This window comes from Sebastes umbrosus, chromosome 5 (genome assembly GCF_015220745.1).
Source record: "Sebastes umbrosus isolate fSebUmb1 chromosome 5, fSebUmb1.pri, whole genome shotgun sequence".
Taxonomy (NCBI): Eukaryota; Metazoa; Chordata; class Actinopteri; order Perciformes; family Sebastidae; genus Sebastes; species Sebastes umbrosus.
In genome coordinates this window covers 9,359,322-9,384,851 of record NC_051273.1, presented here as the reverse complement: position 1 = coordinate 9,384,851, position 25,530 = coordinate 9,359,322, and the positions used below count along the sequence as shown (strand labels likewise).

The following is a 25,530-nucleotide window of genomic DNA, read 5'->3' as shown; positions in this document are numbered from 1 at the left end:
GCCACGGAGAGAAGAGTTAGAGTTTCAACAACAGTGGCCATTTCTTGCTCTGTCTTTGCAGCCACTTAGCAAACTTGAAATGACCTACAATGAGCCTAATGTCACATAATTAACCCATCATGCTGTAACTGATTTGTCTTGTAATCACATCTTTTTGTGCTTATCTGAAATAGGTACAATGAGTTGGACATTCGCAAGACCCTGAAGGACAACCTGAGCTACAAAACACTCATTGAATATCCCGTGCTGCATGTTGTACTCGGAGATCATTGGAAGGAGTATCCACTCAAAGGACCAGGTAAAAAAACACCCTTATATAGTTTTAAATGTCCTGTCCTCGTACTAATTTCTTCGCCAACACTAACCTACTAATGCTTTATTAGCAAAAAAAACATTTTGTCATCACTATATTCAGCTTCTTTTTACACCTATGTTTTCTGTAACTAAACAAAAGGGTGACCATATGACATGAGTCAAAACCCTACGTAGGTCCAAACACGCACCCATCTCCACTTCCCCAATTCCAACAGCATTGTATCATGTCCTGGTTTCTCCAGCTGAGACTTTGAGACTGCCTGCTCCCTTATTTTTCACTATGGCAACACGCTACCCCAACGGAAATGAGGGTGTTCTGCACAGCATCACGCACACCAGCTTAACCTCAACAGCGGCAGTGGCCAAAAAGAGGATCAAACATGGCTTACTATTTGGAACGGTGATCTCATGAGTTGTGAAATGACAAGAAAAGATGAGAAAACGGGAGATCAGCCTGTGGCTTTTTCTCACCTGCTCGTCTCCTGATGTTTAGGGCCAAGAAGAGTCAAAGTAGGACTCGTGAAAAAACAACATACAGCCGTTTGCTCCCACTCAGAATGTGCACAGTGTGGTCGAACTGTGTATATCTCAGTAGGGTTAGTATGGTCACAAAAGACCACACTAACCCAGTATCATTACACTGTCAGACCCAGACGGGCTGAATGACCAATGAGGTAATTTTAGTCTGAGTATCTGAGTGTGTGAGTGTGTTTTCAGTGATAAGGCCTTGGTGCCACACTGTTTTGCTATAATGTTAGTCATAGAAACATCCTGATAATTACAAATACCATGGCATGGGAAGCTTGGCAGGAAGTGATAAACAGCAATCGGACAGTGTGGCAGCGGCACTTAAAGTCAGGATAAAGTGATGTTGAGGGTCCAGCAGGCTCCAACCATGCAGTCAGTACTCTGGTTTAAACTACATTCAGCCAGTCAAGGCTAACGGTTTGCTGCCTCATTGACCCTGAGCCAACATCTCTTTGACAACATGTTTTACCTTCCTGTTATTTGGGACAGATTGTTCAATTACCTTTTAGTGTCACTATTCCAAATGTAGCTCCAGAGCATTAATATAGCAGCAAACAACTATTAGCTAGAGGAGTAATGTCTACCTGAGAAGAGAATGAAGTCTCTCTTTTTAGTGCATGTTTGTGCATGTAAGCGTGAACTACTATCTAGCTCAAGGCCGCCGCTCTGCAATGCTCTCATCTGCACTGTGGTTACAGCTGATCACGTAGTCCTGACTGACCGCGCCGTTGCAGAAGCGTAGCACCCACCCTCCGATTCCCCCCTCAGGTAAACATTATTATTGTCAGCACTTTTGCCATTGTTTGCACTGTTGTTAGCGTTGCTACCTGCGTGAGCTGTGGCTCACCGTTGCCATGGTGAGAGCCGTTGAGAGGCAATGGAAATGCTCCCAATCCTGTTTTTAGCGCCTGTAAACAAAAAGTTAGCCCCATTAACCCAAATCAAAACACAATTCATTCACAGCATTCTTTTGTATGTCTCACTATGGGTCACTAAGTAAAATGCTGTAAAATGATAAAAAATAATTTATGGTAAGTTGAGAATGCACTCAACCCATAACTCAAACTTTTATCACCTCATCTTTATAAGGTCAAAAAAATGGTGGAACATTTAAATTCTATATAAGTAATGGTCCGCGCCAAAGATAAATGGATAATTGGAGGCAGGCATAGCCTTTTAATTGTGTCTCGTGTTACAGCGCAAAGAAGAAAAGCTGAATTACATTAATCTTTCATATTATTGGCTCAGCTGGATAACCATTACGAGAATGTGCTGGCACAAGTGTCCAAGGTTTTAAAGTGAATTTCACGTAAATTGGTTCATGTGTTTTATAATTCAGCAGACTGTGGGGAGATGATGTTGGGGAGTAATTGCTGATAATTCACAATTATAGTCCTTACAGTGATTTATTCTGCAGCCTTTCTTTCACACATGTCCACCCTGCTTTATTGCATAACTAATTGCTTGGCACGCTGCCTCATCCTGGAAAGCAGCATGGAGCCAAACCATAGCGTCATCATTCCCAAACTGTCCGTACTGTTCCTCTCTCTTTCTTGACATTTTGGTTTACGCATGACCCCCAGCTGCATGTGCTCTAACCATCTTTGTGCGACTGACCGCTCTGATCACTTGTGTATACGTTTGGACATGTACGAATTTTACTGTTTCAAGAGCCGTGTTTGATCATGCATTTTTTTTAATACACAAATGGGGTCATATTGTTTCAGCTGAACCTGCCTCAGCCTGCAAAAGTTTTGCAACAAAGAAGGAAGGGGTGGACCAAGAGAAGAAGGACGCGATCCGAGTTTCACCATCCCTACAAGGAGCTTGCACGCCGGGGGGAGCCAACATCTGGACAAGAACCCCAGAGACCAGCCCTGAAACTGAACCCCCACAAGTGAAAAGGGCCAAGAGAGAAGCAGGGGAGGAAGACTTAGAGGAGGGAGAGATCATGGACAGCAATGATGAAGAGGAGGAGGAGGAAGGCAATCCTGAAGAGTGTGTTAAGAGCTGTGATGGTGCCACAAGCCCTGCTAATGACGTGGGGGTGATTAAAGACAAACCAGCAGACAGTGTGGACGTTAACGTTGATGATGATGGTATTAATAAACACAGTGACAGCAGCAGGGATCAGAGTACGTCTCTGGTTCCACCGATGACAATTGAGCTGTCAGAGAAGAGTGCTGAGGTCAGCATGACTCAGGAGGAGGCTGTGAAAGAGCCGGGGCCTGTTCATACCCATCACTGTCATGATGAAAATGAGTCCGCTATTGCTGCTGACAGCTGCGGACCGGAATGATAATGCCCAGATGCTCAGAGTGAGATGAATGAGGAGGCAGACATATCTGACAGGAAGTCATCAATCCTGTGTCTGTAAACAGTGGACCAATACAACCCGACAGTGTTTTTCAGTTGTTATAAACGGATTATTTTAAATAAACAAAGACAGTGGTTCATACCACCGTATCATTTTGTACACATCATAGACTGTATATAATAGCTGGACGATGCGTCTCCAATTCCTCCCACTGTACAGACGTGAAGCCAAAAATCAGAGCTGCGGTATCGAGGTCACGCGCCCGAACCAATCGCAAGCCGAGCACGACTGCAGCTGGTCAGCGAGAGAGAGAATCACAGCTGTCAATCATGACGTCTCACCCTCTTTTTATAGTATCAAATAACTAATTAAAACCAAACTTATCAGAAAAATGAACACTTGAACATACATCAGCGTGATAAGAACTACCTAAGATGATTGAAAAATTTCTGTCCCATCTGCTAACATGGAGGGGGCAGGATTTATGAGCTATACTGCAGCCAGCCACCAGGGGGCGATCCAGATGTTTTGGCTTCGCTTTTGGGGAGCTGTCATGTCGTCCATCTTTATAAACAGTCTATGGTACAAATGGAATCATTTCAGTGTGAATGTTAATAATTTAGGTTTAGCTAATCTGTCTGGAAGTATGCTTTCTTTAATAAAGATATTTTTTTGGAAATTCTTTTTGCATTTGTGTTATACTGCTGCTCATATCAGACCAAACGCAACACAATTATAACGTTTAGGTAATCTCATATGTATTTATCAATCAACTTTAAAAGTGAATTCTTTACTTTGGAAACATTGACTGGCTATATGTCTGCTGATCTCTATAATCCCTATCTGTAGGTCCATTTATTAGCTGCACTGCTCATAATGATCATGTGATATGATTGAAAGCTCCTAAAACTACATTTTTAAGTCAACATGGATGAATAAAAGGAACTTTATGCATTTACATTGCCAACTGTATAATCTCCACCTGTTGATGAAGATCATGTAATATGATTGAAAGCTCAAGTGCAGCTAATAAATGTCAGTATAAAGCTTGTTTGTGAACAAATGTTTGTTTGTCCTGTGCTACCTTATGCCTTTAGTGTGAAACTATCTAGGATCTTTGTTTACGTTTTTGTAAAGCGTCTTTGAGTATCTTAAAAAACGCTCCATAAATAAAATATATTATTATTATTATTATCATTATAAAGCGCAGCAGTTAAAAAGAAGTCTCATCAGATTGTGGGTCCCTCTGTTGACTATTTGTTTTAATTGAAAACCGAAGGAAACCAGCACCTCGCTGTGCCTCCGTCACCTTTGAAGTTCAGCAAATTTCTCCCTTATGTCAAGCTTTAGTAAGACCATTAGTCTCGTTTTTCCATCAGCTAATAAAAGTTAATGTTGACATGCTCGTTTTTCTGACACCTCTGGGGTGTCTCCCTGTGTGAAAGTTCTTACGCATGTGGTGCCTCTACGCGCCGTATTCTTACCTAATGTTGGTTTATTACGATAGCAGAGTGCCAGTACTAACTGACAGTGTGGCTCATTGGTGGGGCCTGTGTTTATAGATGTGTTTTTATAACCTCCGCTAACCCCTTTTGGATGTTAACCCCTACGGACGGGCGCTCTTTGATGTCTGGCCTGTGATGACGCATTTTCCACCCTTTTGCAGTCAGAGGCGATGATCTCACATTTGACTGCGCATCCCTCTGTGAGGGAGGAAGCGGAGACCCCTAACTCATTTATTCCTTGTCCTTTAGGTGCCATTTTAATGTCCCATGTTCAAGTTTTGCCATACGTTTTAGACCATGTGTTCTTATAATATCCAGCTAGGCCTTCATACTGTTTGCTGAATAAACGGCCCAAAGCTTAGCTTATTTTTTTACTACAGAACTGTTGTTTTGTTTTTAGCATTAGATCAGCAGACTCGGTCACAACTTTGAAATCCCGTCTTAAAACCCACTTTTTTAAAATGGCTTTTCAATCAGATGCATTTTAGTCTTTTGTATGCTTGTGTGCTCATGTGTATATATGTGCATATGTAACTATGAATATGTATATGCTTGTTTCTTTATTTTTCCATCCTATTGTTTTTATTTAATTATTTATGTTTCAGTGTATTCTGTTGTATGTTATATGAATTTCCTTGGAAAGCACTTTGTGCTTGAAAAGTGCTCTACAAATAAACATATTATTATTATTATTATTATTGTTTCGTGTAGCTTTTTCTTGGACCTTATATACCATCTTTGGAAATGTATACAAAAATGGGCAAGTTTTAACAATGCAAAGATATAATGGAGTAGTTTATCATTTTGGGAAATATGTTTATTTAAGTTTTTGCCTAGAATTAGATGAGACATTTGTCTGTTAAAGGAGCAGTGTGTCATATTTCGGAGGATCCATCAGCAGAAATGGAATAAAATATTCATAATTATGTTTTCATTAGTGTATAATCACCTGAAACTAAGAATCATTGTGTTTTAGTTAGCTTAGAATGAGCCCTTCATATCTACATAGGGCGCGGGTCCTCTTCATTGAGGTTGTCATGTTGCTCCGCCATGTTTCTACAGTAGCTCAGAACGGACAAACCAAACACTGGCTCTAGAGAGAGCCTTTCACATTTTGACGTTACCTGAAGGCCACCGTAGTTCTCCGACACACTTGTGAAACTGTGGTAACGTGAGCCCAGAGTGCAAAACCGTGGTACAGCCAGCCGCCGTCTGACCTCCGTTGCTCCTAAAGTAGTGCTATTATGGTAAAGATGGCCTCTGAGCCAGGTGAACGGCGTTACAACAGTTTTGCACTCAGCAGCTCACGTTACCGTAGTCTTGGAAAGGATGGAGTGAACGAAGGGGTACTCATTTGGTTGGAATCTGCAACCACACCACTAGATTGCCAAATCCTACACACTGCACCTTTTAAATATAAGGCTACAGCCAACAGCTGGACAAGCGAATAAGCGTATTTCCCAAAATGTTGATCTATTCCTTTAAAGAAGCAACGGAGATACTGTGTGCCAGCCAGGCCGCCATGGTGCTGTGTTAGGTTTTCTCATGCCACCCACAGTAGTGAGCGTTTTAGTTATGATTAAAATGTTGTCCGTACAGAAACAAAAACATACAGTACGTTGATATGTGGTAACTATTGATGCAGACTGTTTGTACTGTGTAGAAACTGATGCAACATATCACCAAGTGGATGACTGTACAAAGTAGTAACCTCTGGTGCCTTCACATCTGTTCCTTTATTTGTCACGGCTTTGCCTGTGTTGAATTACCACCCATTTTATTTTAGCAGTTCTCTTAATTTTCTATCTCAATAAAGTTACTCAGTGTGACCACAAAAAAGCTCTGCTTTGGTTTCTGTTTGCTGGTAAAAGTAAATTTGAGCTTTTTTTAGTCTTCGGAGAACACATGCATTGGAAATAATTCCTCTAATTTAAGTAAATTGCCCTTTGAAATTTTTTGTTGTTGGTTTGCACTTAATCAGTCTTGATTTGGTGGGCAGGGCTCAATTGTGCTGCGTGCAGAGCTGCTTTTTATGAGGCCAGCTTGGGGACACAGCTCTGCTGTGGTGGCCTTAGCCAGAAACGGGCTAATGTTGGCAGAACTCTACATCGGGAAAGGCAGGTACTGAAGCACAAAATCATGTTTCCAGAGCCTGATGTCACCCATTTTCACATGGCACACAGAGTGGGTGTCATTAGGCACACTGAGAATCATTTATCAAGCAGAACCTCCAAAACGCATGGAAAACATTTTCTGTGCTCAAAATCAAACACATTTCATCTGCAACCAAATCTACAATTTTGCATGCATATTTCACATTTTGAATTGACATTGAACCGATGTTTCGCTTATCTGACTGTTCCAAACATAGAGAAGTACCACTAAATGAGGCCATCTGTTTTAAGAAATGCTGAACCGCAGTGGTTTTCTACTATGGCCTGTTCATTGTCGAGCTTATTAGGGCTATTTTAATATCTGAAGCCAGTTATTTTGTCATATTACAAGTTTTCTTTGGTCAACAAAAACATTACCTCTTAGATAATTTTTCCAAATGTTTCCCTCGCAAGTCCAAATTCATAACATGCAGGTCACATGTGAGGGCTTTAGTTTGTACACAGCATGAGTATTACTAACAAACTACTTTAGGACAGATTGAGACCGAAAGCTCAGGAGTCTTTGGCTGATTGAATTCATCCTGCTCTCGGGATAAACAAAAGCCACTACCACACTTCATTACAAAAAGACCAGCAATGTTGTCCCCGCAGTCACCTCAGAGACTGATCCCCAGTAAGTTGTTTGCAGGAAGTGATTCACTTGTTCCCTTTTTCTGTCTTGTGTCAATCTGACAGTCCGAACCAACTCCGCCTGCTTGTTGTCTGTTATTCTTTTATTATCAGCCTCGAGTTATCGTGGTGAAGTTGTTTTTAGAGCACCTGCCATTGAGCCTCACAAGACTTTCTATTTTCTGTTGCTTTGACCTCCTCACTATATACTGGATAGACCTCGCCAAATATTAGCAATTTATTGGTTTACAAGGTAAAAAGGGAGTACCAAATGATCCCAATGACATGAAACCATCAATCTATCCTCAACTCTCATTTCCCAGCTGCACACCTTTAATTGAATCTGGTTGAAATAATAATGCAAGTTTTGAGATTGCATTCAAGTATATGCAGAATGATTTACAGTTTTATTGGTAAAATGAGATTTTTACCATTTAAATAATATGGCAAAAAACATATTGTCATTTTGTGTTGGAGGAGTTTGTGTGCCCCCATGACCGTGGGAGCTGTCAGTAGCTCCTGGTAGGGTCTCCCAAAGCAAACTGGTCTCAGGTAGGGGTCACACTAAACGTGATTCAAAGAGTTACACCATTTTTGGAAGGGAGTGACTGCACCAGATCAGGTAAACCAGGTCCAGTTCCTTGAGGGGTCTTCACAGGTAAGCACCTTGTAGCCGGGCTTGTACTTGGGGGGGGGTCTGTAGGAGTCTGGTGTGTTGCCAATTGGTGGTCTTAGTAGACTGACCTCTGTTTACAAAAACTCATTGGGGCATTGAATGCCATTTCTGTGGTAGAAAGTACTGGAAGCTATTGCGTGAAGCAATTCCGACTAGGTATCCAAAATTTGGGCTTATCCATACACACAGCATCAGCTTTTTTAAGTACTTTTTGAGGAAGAGAAGAGGAATGACATGCAGTAAAGATTCCTAGCTGGATTCAAACCGGGGATGTTGTGGTTCATGGTCAGAACCTTATACCCCAATAGGCCACCAAGGCACCCCAAAATCAACCAAACTGTCTGAATAGGTGCTGGACTGTCTCCTTTCTCTGTGAATACGCATAAGCTCCTGGCTGAGGACTGCTGTCTTAGTGAGCGTCCTGGAGAAGGTGCCGGCTAAGGACTCTATAGTTCTGCAGGGGGACTTGTTATATAAGTGTATCGTTTATGCCCGTCATTGACTGTCCAAAACAAACACCTTAGGCCAACACGATTGATGGGCAATCACGTTGAAGTTATATTAATCTGATCTGCCATGTTTGATCCTGTTTTTGGTTCTTGTTTCTGTCGAGGTTAAGTTGGTGTGTCTGGTCATGTCCCAAGGTAATGTGTGGCTCAGTGTGAAGCAGTTACAAGTGTCCAAGATGCTGCTCCATGTGACGTAGTTCAAATATTTTAGAGTCAATGAGGGCAAGATGAAGTGTGAGACTGACAGGCAGACTCATGCAGGTATTTTACTGATCTACCTAGGTTTCAAACCTGATTTAAAGTCATGAGTTCAGGGATTGTATGTGGAGCTCAGACACCAAGAGGAAACTTGTAGTGAAACTGTTGCTCCATCGCGTTAAATGAAGTCAAGGAAGTTGAGGTGTTTCAAGTGTCTCAGCACTGTGTAGGTGTTCTTGATATGTCCAATTGGGAAGAAACCCTGGAGCAGGCCTAGCTGGAAGGGATTACATATTCCACCTGGCCTGGGATTTGACGCTTGAATTAATTATGCACCATGATGTCTTTAAAACTCTGAGATAAAAACATTTAAAATGCCATGCCATTTTTCATTCTCATACAACATCTTGAATGTCATCATGTTGTGTGTGTTGCCATCTATTCTGCTAAATAAGACTACTCATTGTAAGGCCACATTTGGTTTGTGCATGTGCTTCTTTCCTTACATTTATATCTGTTTATTTGTGTGGTTATTTAATTGCTGTTTGTAACAACGGGAGGCCTGCAGGCACTTTTTTAATGCACGAAGCCTCGAGTCATAGTTGCCACTCATTAGCTATATTTCCATGGCACAACCATTGTTAGCTCCAAAAAGATCAAAAGATGCAGAGGAAATCAGAAATGTGTTACAGGGGAAAGCCGGTGGCAATATAATGACTAAGGCCTTACTAGCCCTTCACAATACTGGAAACCAGGCTGTAATTACCCAGCATGGGGGAGACAAAAGAGTAGGAAAATGCATCACTCTTGTCACTTAATGTTCCATAGGAACATCAGCTAAATCCTGATCCTGAGGCCCACCACTGCTGCAGAGTTCAAATCACATTTTTAAATGTCAATCATTGTGATGAAGTTTTAAATGATCTGTGAAAGAAAATTATAGCATCTGCATTTCGTTGACCAGCGTTTACTGAAAGTTTAATTGTCGAATGTGAGCATGTCTACATGGAACATAGAAGGCAGTAGCTCTCTTTTGGAAAGTAGTGGTCACACTTGTTATTTGTTTGTTTTATGATCTGTCTGCTGTAAATTAGTTTAAGATTAAGTCATTATTAGGGCTGACCCGAATGCTTCGACCGTTGCCATGGTAATCAACCTTCAAATCAGTATTCCAATGCTTCGTTTTTTTTAGTTTTTTTTATATAGAAGTATGTAATAATAAAGTATAAATCCCCAAATACCTCATGAAATAAGGAATAATCCCTCATTATTCATTATTCATATTCCCCATGAACTCTTATTAGTTATTCTGAGATGGATATCACTGTTTGTTGTGTGTAGAGGTGTGTGTGTGTACAGTTGTGCGGCTGTCCCGAAGTTTCGAATACCTTTGAATATTTCTCGCCGAAGCTTTTGAAGCCCAAAAAAATTGTATTTATGGCCAGTCCTAGTAATTATATAATTTAGATATCTACAGGTGATAGACTAGTATAAAAGTCTGTAGATATCTATGGATTGTAAGTATAAATTAAAAGCATATATAGTTTGAAGTTTGACAAAACTTGATTGAACATTCACTTTATGTAACCTTTTTGTTCAGTATCAACAAGTGTCACATGTAAATTCATTATACTGAAACTTACTAAACTAAACATGCGCTTATTTCACTCGCTTTAAGTGATCATAATGCATCATAATGAAACCAGTAGGTGGAGGGAAGTAGCATTAAATACCACATTAGTCCGTGACATTCAGGTTCCACATTTTATGTCCGTGATTTCTCACATTTTACCGATTTTTGGAGGTATTATATTTGTTAAAAGAAAGGAGCTGAAGTGTTAAAATCCCTTTAACCTATTAAGGAAAGTGAAGGCAAATTTACAGCCTCTGCTTATGTGATCTCATTGGTCTGCCCATGTTAAACAATAGCGAGAGCAGCATGCTCCCAACATTAGCTCAGCTGTTGACGGTACGTGCCCCCTTGGAGATTATTCAGTCCAACATTGTCTCCATCGGGCTGAGACTCAAGACGCCTAAAGACTCAGTGCTGCCTCTCCCATCAATGCTCGGCTTGTTTGAGTAAATAATCACTCCAGTAGCCAGCGGCCCTCTGGGGACCGAGCGAACAGTCCAACAGCCTGGGAGGGAATCGACTCTGATTTTCCCTTAAGCCTGCTCATCAGTTATCCTCATGTAATTGCAGATGGGGATCTGATGGGTGTGTCAGCAGACTTGCATCACTGTCGCTGTGTGTGTGCGTGTGTGTGTGTGAGTTCATGCTGATTACAGCAAGAGGGTCCCACACCCTGTCAGGATTTGGCAAATGGATGTCTTTTACATCACTTTGTTTCCGTGAGAAATGTAACATTTAATATCCAAATTCATAGAAATACAATTTGTAGGATGTTCGGTCAGTTTCGTCCACACAGTCGATGAGTTTTGCAGGTGAAATCAGGGGAGTCGGTCTAAATACATTTCATACACAGAATGCTTTTTCCTATTTTGTCCAGCAGATGGTGCTTTGGAAAACAAATGACTCGGTGGCCAGCCTCTAACCCTCCTTGCTTCTTGCCCCTGGGTTCCTTACAACAGTGAATATTAATCTGAGGTTATAGACATAGGGGCTGTTAAATAGCTGACATCAGTGCTCAGCAGCTTCCAGCATGTTGTAATGACCACTCTCGATCCTGTTAGCTTCTGGCTGCGCAGCATTACGTAGTGCTTGATGAAGCTTTAATGCTAATGTCTTTGTCATATAAACACATTTGGGGTTCAGGGAATGAGGTAGTCGCTGAGTGATTTTAATTGCATGTGTGTGAGAGCCTTGTTTTCCTGTGTGTCTGGGTTTTTACAGGTTTGTGCTGTGTTGGCAGGGACACCACGAATTATTTCTCACAATGATCCAGATCTTTGGGTTCTCGGTCGAGGCTGAGGGATTGTAAACCTCGCCACCGCGCCAGTCTGTACATTATAAAGGAATGCTACGGATGACCGAAAGGACCGCTCACATAACATACAGATGCCGTTACATAACCGAGTTAGCTGCATTGTGTCAACAAGACAAATGACGGTCTGATTGCACGGCACTTTCCAAAACTGTAGTCGGAGAGTTGGAGATGGAAAGTTTCTTCTTTCGGCAGCAACAGAAAGGGAAAAGAGCAAAAAAAAAAAGAGGGCTCCCTGAAAGTGTTTGGACTGTAAATCCGGGCTGCAAGGGGTAGCCACACATCTTTGTGATTAGGTAAACCTCAGCAGCCTTTCATGTGAGCAATCTGTAAAACCTCAGTGGGCACATCCTGTGCGGTATGCAGCTCAATCAAAGGCAATGTGTCCCGCTCAACCTCTTATTAAATACACTCGATTAAGACTCATTTCCAGCAGCTGTGCAGGGAAGCTGTGCAGGAGCGCCGTGCACCTCCAGATAGACGTGTTTTTACAGATATTTGTGTGGCGATAAAATGCCTTTTTTGTGGATACAAGTGAATTCCTGGGAGTGTTTGTGTATATTTTGGAAAATCTTCTTAGCTAAAGTGAACATGTTGCTCTGAAATATTTTCCAACATCTGCCGCCCATCAGGATGTCTGCTCTCTGAGCCACTGCTGCATTCCTGAGCCACTCCCTCTACCTGGATCAAAAAAAGAAACCCTTCCCTGTCGTTGCCCCTGAGCTCTGCTCTCCCTACCCCAGATCAAACTCCACTGTAGGTATTTGTACCAGGTGCAAACATCTGCCAACAAACCCTGTGTCTCAAAAAGAAAAAATAACACGCATCCTTTTCAGACTGATACTTATTGTGCTCTTTAATCATGCATTTCATATTGCGTGTGTTTCATGTACCTTGGGGGTCGTAAAACGTGCAGGATTAAAGCGATCTGAGCTCAGGTAAACATAAATAATGAAAAGCCGGGAGTCAAGTGGTATTTGTGACAGTAGCAACACGCTGTTCCAGTAGCTGTGAAAAGGAATTTGAAGTTTCTGTGACCACAGAAACTGCTCTGTTACCCCCGTTTCCTGTCCTTCCCCTTTTTCTACCTCATAATAGTATTTCTTAATGCTTGTTAAACTAAATCCTGGAAGGCAGACTTAAGCCCTCCCTACTTTGCAGGCCTGTTTACAACTGTTTAGCAGACCCCTGCAGTTTAAGAGTCAACAGAGGCCAATGCAACTAATTCACTTTTAAAGGCAACTGCTAATGAATTAGGTCAATTTGGTAGTGCTAGTCCGCTGTGTGAAAAAAAAAAAAAAAGCGTACTCGGGAATGCATTCATTGTATACAGCCCATTGTATACAATAATAGTCATTGTCCCCCCTTGCATGGTGTCTAATCCCAGCCCATTCAGAGCAGCACTTAAGATTCTTGGCATACTCCCATACTCATTGCTACTCGTGGACTTAATCTTTTTTTTCCCCCCCTCTCCGAATCAGTCAAGTGTATGGCTTAGCCAGATCAAATGAAAGCAAGCTAGCTCGCTGCAGAATGGCATTCCAAAGCACAGAAAAGTCAGAAGAGAGCGCCTCCACGGTTGTGTTATATAAGAACAGACTGACCCTGCTCAGTGTCTGTCTGAGATGCTGTTGGGTCTACAGAATGATATAACAGGAGGATTTCCTCTGGAAACGCTGGCTTTAAATACCCTCCCCCCCACACACCCTGTGCATTTGAACAGACTGAACTCAGGCAGTGTCTTATTTCATAAATAAATCAGTTTTATTTGTGGCATATAAAATTAAATCATTTTACAATTTATTCCAGTATGACACATAATATCCAAATAAAGTAGCTACATTTTTTCGATAAATAATATTAATAACAATAATAAAAACATTCATTCATCCTTTTGACATGTTTCGCTTTGTCTTTTTTTTCATGAAGGGAGTTCAATAGCTGCCACAAAACATGAACAGTAATGCCCACGTCAGGAAGGAATGAAACCGCACGCTTGTCAAACAAGTCCAGAGGTTACATCTCGGTGTCTTGTTCTTAAGATACAGGATGGTATGCTAATTGAAGTTGCGTATGTGCATATCCACATATACACACACAAGTCTACAGTCTTGAGTCATGTCTGATGTAAAGGATCAAAATATACACAGTGAGTTGATATCAGCGACTAACATGAATGTACAAATATTAATTACATCTTGCTCCATAACGAAGCTACTTCGGATGCTCCTTTAATACGAAGCAGTTCTTAGTTGAGAATGCTGATGTAGTCACAGCAAACAGTGCACTTCATTAAGTCCTCATGATGTAAGCCCGCAATTCCTTGGGAATCTAGTTACAACAAGAAGCTGGTAGTTGATTGGTAGTCTTATTTACACCCCTGCGTTCAACCTGGACCGCCATTGGCCGCCAGTACTGCTGATCATCTCTTTCTCTTTGCTGAGGGGTTCTGGACATTCATCACCAATCAGTCTCTGAACTTGTGGATGTCATTGGAGAGGCGGTAGAAGGGGTAGGAGGCTTCGTTGGCATGGGGACAGTTGTAGGTGCACTTGCAGGACTCGATCATCATGATGTTCTTGTTGAAGGTCTCGCCGTCCTCGCAGCGGAACTTGACGCGGATGGTTCTGGTGTCGTGGGGGCTGCAGCAGCGGCCGTCCACGCAGGCGCCGCAGTACTTGGGCCTGTACTTCTTCAGGCTGGAGCAACCGGCGTAGGTGAACTTCACCGGCTGGCTGGACTTCTTGGTTCTGCTGCACTTCTTTCCTTTCTGCGGGAGAAATAAGGAGATGGGAGATCAGTCGTGCGCTCGGAACCCAGAAGTGATGCGGTATCATTCGTGTGTTTCACATCACATTCAGTCACGGTTTGCTCAAGCTTACCTTCAAACTGGAGTAAGGTGACTGGGTGCATTGCCGCACTTCACAGATTCTTGTCTCTTTGACCAGCTTGCACTCGCTGTTGTTGTTGGTGACTCTGGTGGAGATGCCTGTTCCACAGGTCTTGGAGCACTGGGACCAGGGCGTGGTTTGGATGATGCACTTCTGGCTGTCAAACATGTGGACTTCAGGCTGTGATCTGAAGGCTGTGATTAAAAGAAGAAGAACATTAGCATCTTAGAATCCTACATAAGATACTCTATGTATATATCCATAAAAAAACAATTGTCCAAGATGTAAAAACAGCTTTCTTACCAGGTAGAGACTTGAGTTGTCCCTTCACAATAGCAATGAGCTCGTTCCTGTTAGTGAGTTCTGTCTCCAACTCATCGGTAAATATGTCTTTGCCAAAGATCTTCTCCAGGAGGTCTGTATCCTTGCCATTGTCGCACACCCACTCTTCGCAGCACTGGCCTGCCACCTTGACCAGTCTTGGGTTGGCACAGCCCAGGTTGGGCAGGGAGAGCTCCTGCGGGCACAGCGGGACGCATCCCACCGCCCCATCGATGCATGTGCACTGGTGTTTACAGTTGGGCTGGAAGCTCTCTCCGTTCTGGTAGATCCTGCTGTTGTATTCGCAGGGTCTGCCCTCTGACTTGGCTGCAAGAGGAGAAAAAAAGGGGGAAAGGAATGTTATTCTTTCCTGCTCGGCTCAGAAAACGTCTGCTGAAGACATCACATGGCTGCCAGGTAAGGATCAGTTAAACTGTGAAATTCTTCAGGCTGCCTGAGGAGTCTCTTTCCCCCTCCACAGTGGGCTGTCTGTATACTTTGAGGTTTAGTCTATCTACATTCCACAGTGCTGAAATCACTCACCATACTCTTGAATTAAAACCTACTTATTTTCAACACTTAATCTAAAAGCATGCACATCTAGATAGCTGGATAATCTCTATATACATACCTCGGCAGATGCCACGAGTAGTAGCAGCAGCAAAGCTGGCCCCAAAGTTACACTCCAGCCCTTTAGTGTGGTCACAAGGCTCAGTCAGGCTGCAGTCTTCATTCAGCTGCCTGGCGCAAACTTTGCAGCAGCCGCAGCCGTCCAGGACAACACTCACGCCGGGTGAGCACTTGGGCATCTCCAGGGGACACTCACACACGGAGGGACAGGAGGAGGAAGGGGAGGAGAGGACCTGTACAGCCAAACAACCAAATCTTCTATTAATGACTGAAACTTTTTGAAGTCACACAGAATATCCACAAAAAGCTATCAAGCATTTCATCCCATCTAAAGAAACATTCCCCCCTCTCCTTATAGGCTAAACACAGAATCTCTTTCACACAGAAACAGAGTAATGAACTCACCAAATTGAGGTTTCCAAGGAAGGCAACGATAACAGTAAGCATCAGCATCTTGGATAAATTTTCTTCTGCTTGTTCAAGAGGAATCCTTTTCCCAGTTGTATGAAAAGTAGGTATAGTCTGTTCTTCGGAGGAGTCCTTTAGGTATTCCCTCGCTCAGTCGTCCAGTCTCTCTTGATTTTGTTTGCTGGTAGTCTCTCTTGGTGTTAGAGGCTCCTTTTAGAGTAGATGAAGCTCTGGGTAAAGCGGTTGCAGTCTGCTGAGGTCCGGCCACCTCCTCACTTTTATACCGTAGTGGGAAGCTGACGTCGTTCCTGGGCTGCCTGCTGAACTGTTCCCAAACTATGCCAGGAATGTTTCTCGGCGCATTTTCCATCCAAGACCCCTAAGCTCCACCCTGTCTAAAGCTTTCTTTTTTTTTCTTTCTCAAATGGATTTTTCCCCCCCTGGATCCCATCTGAACACACTTTTCCGTCTCACATTTTTCCCTTCTTGTTTATCCCCCCCTTTCATTTTTCTTCCTCTTGCTCGCTTCTCACATCTATCAACTCAAGTTCAGGAGGACTTTTTCTGTAGAAGTACTGGACTTTTGGGTGCTTTATTGTAACTTTTTTCCCCCCTCTGATCTGTTTCTCATTTTTTCTCTTGACTTTATAGACAAATCAGTGAAAGAGACAATTTGATAGGTTTCCTGGGCATCAGTTGACTGTTATCCTGTGATTTAAAAACATCATAAAAACATGCCAGAGGATATCCTAAAGAGATATGAAAAGAAAACGTGCCCAAAAAGTTGTTTATTATAAGGTTACAATAAACACATTTCAGTATCACACTTCTTGTCATTTTTGTGTGCCACTAATGCTTCTTTTAATTAAAAGCAATTAGTTAAATCCAACTTTTATAGCATGTTTTCAGTGGCCCACGTTTTAAAATAGCTGTAGGTTTTTTCTCTGTGAGTGAGTCTAAAAGGTGTGGGCAGAAAATACGTTTAACAGCGTCTATTTCTGGCTTCCCAGTGCCTTTTATTCAGAGGAGCTAAGCGTTTCCAGATGCGCACCAGAGCTCAGACGTAACAATATCGCCATATTTGGTATGGCAGTAGCCTACATTATTAACATATTTCTCTCCCTTTGGCCAAGCAAGACCACAAAGCATTCCTGACAGCTTAAAGGCTTGTTAAATATGTTCTTCATGCAGGGAAATTCCTTTTACATTCACTCCTTGAGGCAATTTGACTTTTCACGCAATGTGTCCATCACGTTTCGGAGGTAAAGTGATCCAATTTTCCACCAGAGATGTTGTGGTGTTGGTGGTGGAGGGGGGAGACAAATACTTGTCTCTACTTTTTTTTTTTTTTTTTACATTGGGGGTCTCAATAAGTCCCCTCTACCGAACGTTTTCAAATGATTCCGATTGATGAAAACTTTCACCCCGAATGGAAAACGCAGTGCGTAAATACGCATCACAAAACCCATTATTATTATTATTCCCATGAACGGCTGGCAGATTCCAAAGAGGACATTTCGCATGAAGGGCAGAGTGTTTATTTGTGTTTTTTTTAATAAGGATCGGACATTTCACTTCTCTCTCTCTCCTTCTGTAACCTCGTGTAGTTTTATAACATGACGATACGAGAGTGAGACAGCAGCACTGAGAGCCTCTCCGGTGAGTTTGGACTTCTTTTCTTTTTCTTTTTCTTTATTCTGCGCACTTAAAGTTGAGACTCGGATGAGTTGTGAACTTTTACTGAATCATCATGCTCCCGTTATATGAATATGAGTCATATAGCCGCTGAAATTGATTCTTAAAACAGATCATAGTCATTCAGTAAAAGTAAATAACTCCGGATAGCGTTTTTTGTTGCGGGTCGCTCGTGTGGATAGGTTGAACACTGAAGCATTTTCAAACTAAAAGTACCCAGACTATTGGTTTTATCCAGGCAGGCTGTCTGGTTAGGTTAATGTGTTTTTAATAAAAAAAAAAAAAAAAAAATTATTTAAAGTATGACCAATGTCCACATATCAGTGCAATATTTCTAATATGATATCCATATGATTACATTGTGAACAGATCCATAAAGCCTGTGTCTGTGAGTATTTGAGACTGGAGGTGTGCCTGTGTGTGCGCAGCCTATTTGGGTAGGGGGTGTGTCCGTGTGAGCACATGTGCAATGCTCTCTTGTGTGTATTTTTCCAAGCTGTATTATGCTAATGAGTGCCCATTTGCCCATGTTAATGTCATATTATGATTTTTAAAGGGACACTCCATTGATTTTGTACATCGCCATCAGTTTACCCATCATGGCGAGTACAACTCAACCTGAATATGAAATATGAAAACAGCTTTAAAAGTCCAGTGTGTAACATTTTGGGGGGATCTATTGTCAGAAATTGAATATAATATTCATAAATATGTTTCCATCAGTGTATAAACACCTGAAACTGAGAATAGTTTTCGTTCAGGCTGGTCTCATATACTGTTTGTAGCTATACCTACGAAAAGTAATGCACTGTAATTTGTGTATATCCCACGAAATCAATTTGTGTGTAATTCACGTATTCATGGAACCAGGGAAATATAGAGAGCGGCAAACGCTGTGTAGGGAGGAGGTCGGGGTGGATGAGCGGGTCAAAAATACCAGACTTCCACCCAGGATACTAGCGTTCGTGTCCCATGTGAAACCAGAAGTCAGCGTTGATTTATTTATGACGTAACTGATGTACTTAAATAACGCCACTTCAGGAGTTATTTTAAGCCAAACCGTCTTTTTCTTAAACCTAACCATGTTGTTTTGTTGCCTAAACCTGAGGAAGTTGTTTCCTGTGAAGACGGAAGTTTATTTTGATAAGACTGGAAAGCGGAAATTGACACCTGTTGCTGGACATTTGTAGGAAAACAAGCGAAAAAGGAGAAATATTTTTTTTGGAAGATATCATATGAACCGTTGTATGAGATTACGTTGTTTCGTTAGCTTAGAATGAGCCCTTCATATCTATGAAGCGGGTCCTCTTCACAGAATCCGCCACGTTGCTCCGCCATGTTTCTACATTAGCCCAGAACGGACAAACCAAACAAAAACATTAGCTGCAGAGTACAAAACCGTGGTACCGCTGTCTGACTTTTGTTGCTCCTAAAGTAGCGTTATTATGGTAAGGATGGCCTCTGAGCGAGACGAACAACGTTACCATGGTTGTGCACTTGCCGACTTACGTTACTGCAGTCTTGGAAAGGGAAGAGTGAGCAGAGGAGTACTCAGTTGGTTGCAATCTGCAACCACAACACTAGATGGCGTCAAATCCTACACACTGTCCCTTTAAAATACAGTGTGAAAAAATAACCCTGAAAATGTCATCAGCATCTCGTTTTGGCCTTGGAGACTTAATACATAGTTTTAACAGAAAGCCTGCGTTACGAACATGGAGTTTGAAAGACATTAGCATTTACCAGGCAGCAGTAGTTGAACAAAAACATCTTATTAGTTGCATTATGGGAAATGTAGGATCTAGCATTTTTGGAGCTTGACCTTGATACACAAATAACTAAAAGTCAGGATATCCTGGCTGTCGATTTTGATCATTCTTTCCTTTCTGTCTCTCACACGTCTCCTAACTTTGTTAGGAGTAAGTTAAGAGCAATACCAAATTGGTGGAATGTCCCTTTAACTTCTCTGAATTGTTTGGACAGCAGGTCTTATGTCATGTTTTGTTTGATTGTCCTCTGCTATGTTGACCTAAAGCCTCTCCAGTGTGTATGTGCATACTGATGTGAGTCTACGTGTGTGCGTATGGCCGCATGTGTACATCCGGCTGTGTGGTACGGCGATAGGAAACAGTGTTGTCATTGTACGTCAATGGAGAATAACACGCACTAATGTTCATTCCTTAATTACCCATTCAGTTCAGGAAATATTCCAAAAGCTGGACATGCGTCTCTGTGTTGCAATTGCCCTGGCATAATAGTTTCCACTAAGGCTGTCTGAGTACCCCCATCACACACACACACACATGCATACTACACACTCCCCAAAAAACGAGAAGGGGGTCTCTTTCCTTCATAGAAATGCTCATTGGATTAGGCTCATAGCTCTGTAGCGTGGTTATCTGAGCATCTCCACAACCTCCAGCTGGGATGCTTAAGTGATTTCACCGTTCACCAAAGTTTGAGAGATTATTGTGTGTTGTGGCTCAATGTAATGGAAACACATTGTCAGATCCCACCAGGAGGACTCACAGTTGAAGAGACAGCAGCCCTCAGAATCCGTTCTCAGGAATTCTGTGGCGAGCGTCCTTCAGCCTCCCCATTTATGTCTAAGTGACGGATGGAACGTTTAAACAACAGATTCCATTGTAGTATATTCAAGAAAATTGTCATAACTGGTATGCAGTGTGTACTAGCAACACTTCCTTTCTCTGTCAGCTCATGCAGCAGCAGGAAGTCTGCTGAGTTATAGGTCGTTCTCGTGTGAACGGTGGCAGAGACCAGGGCAACGATTTAAAATACTGAGTCAAGTTCTGGAGAAATAAGGCTGTAGATCACATATTTACATGGATTTTATTGAATTTATTTATGTAACTTTTGCTGATTGTTTAAAAGGAAAAAGGTCCAGGCTTGATCGATGTGTTCGGACATTTTGTCTTTGTTATCTTGACATAATTAAATGAAAAGGCCTTGAGTCAGGAGGACTGTTCCATAATCTTGTTACAGCAGAATTTATTGTGTCATTTCTTCCGGCAATTTATGCTTAAAGCTACAGACAGAGTGCATATTTTTACTTGAAACAATTCCTTTTCTGTCTGTGATCTTGTGCACATATGTCTATAACACACTTCCTGTTTGTGTCTTTAGTGATGTTCAGGATATTTTTGACATGTGCTTTCACTGTGGGCCTGTTCAACAGGGTTGTAGCTAGCGCTTAGCTGGGATATGGCTAACAAGAGGAAGCTAGAGGTGTTTTGTCGCAGACTTGTTCAGCAAAATGTGTTGTCCTTAAATTTGTAAGGCAATATCGACTGCAATGTCGCATTTCAGAAAGGTGCAGTATAAGTTAATTTAGTCTAAAAATCCAACATTCCTCCACGGTGGCCATTTTTAAATATCTCAATCCAGCATCACGTTAGCTATGCTTTCCACTTGCCAGTTCTACAATCTAGAGACTGCGTTTCCCTCACATTTGTGTTAACATATGCACATCCTGCATTGATCTATCTTAGAGCTTTAACAGTGGAGGAAAATGGCAACAAAGAGAAGTGGTGGAGCAGACAATACCTGTATCACATTTTAATATCAAACGGAACTTCTTTTTAGTCAAGATGTAACTCGCCCAAAGTTTTGGCAGCAAAGTAAGAGAACATAATCTTAGTGAAATAGGGTCACTTAACATTTGAATATCAATTCCATGGCTGTGGTGGCCCGTCTCTTAACACTTGATTTCCCTAGCCTGTCTGGGACTCTGTAGTTTTTAGTAAACTTTACTAAAACAGGAGTAAATAGTGCATTTATTTACGGAAGCAGGACGATGTATGTTGGATTTGATGTTAAAGAACCTACCTTTCTAGCTACCTATAGTATCTATTTCCTGTTTTGTTTGTGATTTAAAAGACCAGTGTGTAACATCAGGTGGCATCTAGCGGTGAGGTTGCAGATTACCGCAACTCCTGTGTGACAAGCGTGTAGAAAAACTACTGTGGCCGACGTGAAAACGCGAATGGACAGAGCCAGTTGTTTTAAGAGTAGCATAGGTCATTTGTAGAAGAGCAGAGCCAGTGCGTATTGTGTATGTACGTGGGAAGTGAGTGGTGAAGCAAGAGAGAGTGAGTGGCGGCGAATGTGTGTGATGATGTGAACAAACAAGTGAGCTTGTGGAGCAGAAGACAGAGTTAGTTTAGCTCTGAGAATATCAAATGAATGTACAGTGGAAGTTGTAGTTTGTGCAGAAATAAATGCTGTAGCTCCTCAAGACCAACAGAGGTTTCCCGTGTCTTGTTTCCCGGTGGCTGAGTGGAGTGACCTGGGTTAACTTCGGAACGAGTAACGTTATCGACTCCGGCCCAAGCAGGAAAAGTTAACAGTGTTAAGTTTGTCCATTCTTGGCTACTGTAGAAACACTGGCTCCGTGGGGTGGACCAACTACGTATGTATATAAACTGGAAAAACAAAGTTTGGAAACTTGTGTTTGGTGGATTATTTCTCTGTTGTTACAATGCTAATTGGCATTGTATTTTACATCGTTGGAAAGCCTGTTTATTTACCTTCGCAATGATGTCCAACTTGTAAGGATCATGCATTTGTGGGATGAGCAGCACAGCTGATTATGTGGGTAGCGCCCAAGAAAAATTTGCCAAAATGCTCTAAACAGTGTATTCTCATAAGGCTACCAGGAAGCCTGCAATGACTACCCTTCACCGTCAGGCCCGTTTGCGCTGGTGTCGACAACACAGACAATGGAACCTGAACATGTGGGGGAATGTCATGTTCAGTGATGAGTTCAGGTTCTGTCTGCCAAAGTTGGACGGCAGGTCAAAGTATGGAGACGACGTGAAGAACGCTATGCTGATTGTAGCACCGATGGAGTAATAGCTTTTGGTGGAGGCTGTGTCATGGTGTGGGGCGGCATCTTCCTCACTGGCAAAACAAGGCTTGTCATCATTGAAGGCCATCTCAACGCAGTGAGATATCGGGATGAGATTCTGCAGCCAGTGGCGATCCCATATCTCCACAATCTGGCACCTAACTTCATCCTCCAAGATGACAACGCTCGCCCCCACAGAGCCAGGGTTATCACAGACTACCTCCACAATGTGGGAGTAGAGAGAATGGAACGGCCTGCCAAGAGTCCAGACCTCAACCCAATTCAACATGTGGGATCAGCTTGGGCGTGCTGTACGTGTTAGAGTGACCAACACAACCTCGTTGGCTGACCTGCAACGAATCCTGGTTGAGGAATGGAACGCCATCCCACAGCAACGTGTGACCAGGTTGGTGACCAGCATGAGGAGGAGGTGCCAGGCTGTTGTGGCTGCGTATGGATCCTCCACCACTACTGAGGCTCCTGACGGTGTATTAAATGAATAAAGTGTAAAATAGCCAATATGTCATGTTTGTTCCTTGTTACTGATAGAGAGTTCAATCATCCAATCCACCAAACAACTCAAAACAAGAGTCAACACCAACAGGAGAATACACTGTTTACCATTGATGGAGCATTTTGGCAAATTTTTCTTGGGCGCTACCCACATAATCAGCTGTGTTGCTCATCCCACAAATGCATGATCCTTACAAGTGGGACATCATTGCGAAGGTAAATAAACAGGCTTTCCAACAATGTAAAATACAATGACCATTAGCATTGTAACAACAGAGAAATAATCCACCAAACACAAGTTTCCAAACTTTGTTTTTCCAGTATATATGTATGTATAGTTTCAGGTGATTATACACTAAAGCAAACATACTTATTAATATCATATTCCATTTTTGCCAATAGATCCCCATAAATGTTACACTCTGTGATGATAAATGTCACTGCATCCTTTCCTCAAGCTGAGAGACTCTTAACAAAACGGACATTTACTCCAAATTTTCAGATAGCTGAAAAACATCTTGAATCAGACCCAATTGAAGCTGCTATCCGAATGCCTCAAAATACAATCCTTTCCTTCTAATGTCATCATTTCATGTCATGTTGTTTCATCACTTTATTTTCTGTGGTAATTAGGTTCATACATTTGCCTGACTGCTTCAAGTTAAATATGCTCGGTGCACCTGGTGTAATCATGCATGTCTGTGTCACTTTAGACGTCTAGCATCTCATCATGAGTCCAATCATACCAGACAAATAAGAGGTGCTGCTTTTTTGGTGCCGCCTCATCCGCAGCTGGAGGATCGTGTCTGCTTTCACTCATTTCTTTTATAGCTGCACAATGTACCAGCCAGGTGTGCCTCAAGTATGAGGGCTTTCCTTCATCTAAAGCAAATTCCTCAGCATGGAGAGAGAAAGAGAGGGTCTTTTCTTGGGCCACGTCCATCCGTGATGAGGAATGATGGAAAGAAAAAAGAAGGAGAGGTCTGGGTGGGGGCAGGTGTTAGTGTTGGGAGGGTGGTGGTGGTGGTTGGTGATCCTGGCTGGAGTGGAAAAAGGAATGTGGGGCTCCTGGAATGTTTAGAGCAGTCGGGGATAATTGAGTGAATTTGGAACAAGAAAAGACAAACCGAGATCCCGCGGTGGAAGAATGTGCTTCTGGGACGTCTGAAGAAACATTCCATCCATTCAGACAGTTTCACCGGGCCCAGAACCTTCCTTAGATGGCACCATAGGGAATATAACCCCCCCACTCCTCCCTTCCTCCTCCCATACACACTCTGACTAACACTGCTCTTCCTTTCACACTCTCCTTACCCTTCTCACACTGCACGACAAGCAGAGTTCCTCTTTTATATATATCCTTTTCCCTTGAGGTTTGTGTACATTATTTCATAAAGCCTGCTAAGAGTGAAGCAGTCGATCGGCAAATTCTCTGGTTCATGAATAGAGACGAGTTCTAATAGTCCCTCTTTCACGCTTTTTATTTCTAACTAGCGCTGCAACGATCAATCGATTAGTTGTCAACTATTAAATTGATCGGCAACTATTCAGATAAGCAATTAATCGGTGTGAGTAATTTTTTAATCGACAATGAAAATAATCATTAGTTGCAGCCCTATTTTTAACAATTGAAACATTTTAACAAATCATCAACAAAGCATGGGAATCAAGTTCATTTCTTAATCTACGGTCTTTATGTCCTTAGCTATAATGCAGATCCAAATATGATAACATTCTTGTTGTTGGTAGTGAATGTCATCTATTCCCTGGGAAACAGTTTTACCATTACAAATATATAATTTACTTTATCCATCCATTGTTTAAATCAATCAATCACAGAGATATAATCTAAAATGTCATATAGTTTTCTGAAACATGTCAATCTTTTCACATGACCAGAAGATGTGGGAATGATTGGCATCCATGTGCCATCACAGCCTCTAACACTGCTGTTGGGTATGAAATAATTATTTTTTTAATGATATTGTCTTCTCATATTATTGGCAAATGATTTCTTTTGTTCTTGATATCACAGATTTCAGATATCATAGACATCATAGCATCCTAAAAATGTGATAGGGTAGCAAATCCCAGATTTCAAAATCAAGGAGGACAAAATACTAACATTAACTTGTTTAATTGGCTCACATCACAAAAGACATACGCTTACGCGTTTTGGTACGGAGCCTTCTTCAGAGCGTGATGGCCACATCATAGCATCCTATGTGCATCTTACTATTATACAGCAACATTTTCTGACGTAATATCATAGCGGTCTCTATCTCCTTTAATTTGGCAAACACATAATCCACTTGAGAGCATGTATTATAAGTATTATATAAATTCTACCTTGGTATTCATCCCTCTTCTCATCAGACACCACTGTGTTTTTCATTAACGTGAAATAGACGGAAAGGACAGCATCGTTG

The 25,530-nt window shown here is 41.9% G+C and overlaps 3 protein-coding genes across 4 annotated transcripts in view; 2 read left to right on the top strand and 1 right to left on the bottom strand.

The window, feature by feature from the left end:
• The window catches only part of znhit6 (zinc finger HIT-type containing 6), a 33,280-nt gene extending 29,694 nt beyond the window's left edge, over nt 1–3,586 (top strand). Inside the window, exons 9-10 of one of the 2 annotated variants that reach the window (XM_037770898.1) lie at nt 174–298; nt 2,571–3,586. In XM_037770898.1, the coding sequence (XP_037626826.1) occupies nt 174–298; nt 2,571–3,142 (697 nt within the window). In that variant the 3' untranslated portion in view covers nt 3,143–3,586. The other variant, XM_037770899.1, reaches the window with a different exon arrangement.
• Nucleotides 3,587–13,516: 9,930 nt separating this feature from the next.
• Nucleotides 13,517–16,288, bottom strand: ccn1 (cellular communication network factor 1). Its single transcript, XM_037769701.1, has 5 exons — nt 16,024–16,288; nt 15,620–15,851; nt 14,971–15,315; nt 14,659–14,861; nt 13,517–14,546 (listed from the first exon to the last, which is right to left on the bottom strand). The coding sequence occupies exons 1-5, from the start codon at nt 16,069–16,071 to the stop codon at nt 14,244–14,246; spliced, it is 1,131 nt and encodes a 376-aa protein (XP_037625629.1). The 5' UTR covers nt 16,072–16,288; the 3' UTR covers nt 13,517–14,243.
• Nucleotides 16,289–17,290: 1,002 nt separating this feature from the next.
• Nucleotides 17,291–25,530, top strand: part of ddah1 (dimethylarginine dimethylaminohydrolase 1) — a 92,954-nt gene continuing 84,714 nt past the window's right edge. The window contains exon 1 of the mRNA XM_037769702.1: nt 17,291–17,685. The gene's annotated coding sequence lies outside the window, so the exon portion shown is untranslated. The remainder of the gene's footprint in view (nt 17,686–25,530) is intronic.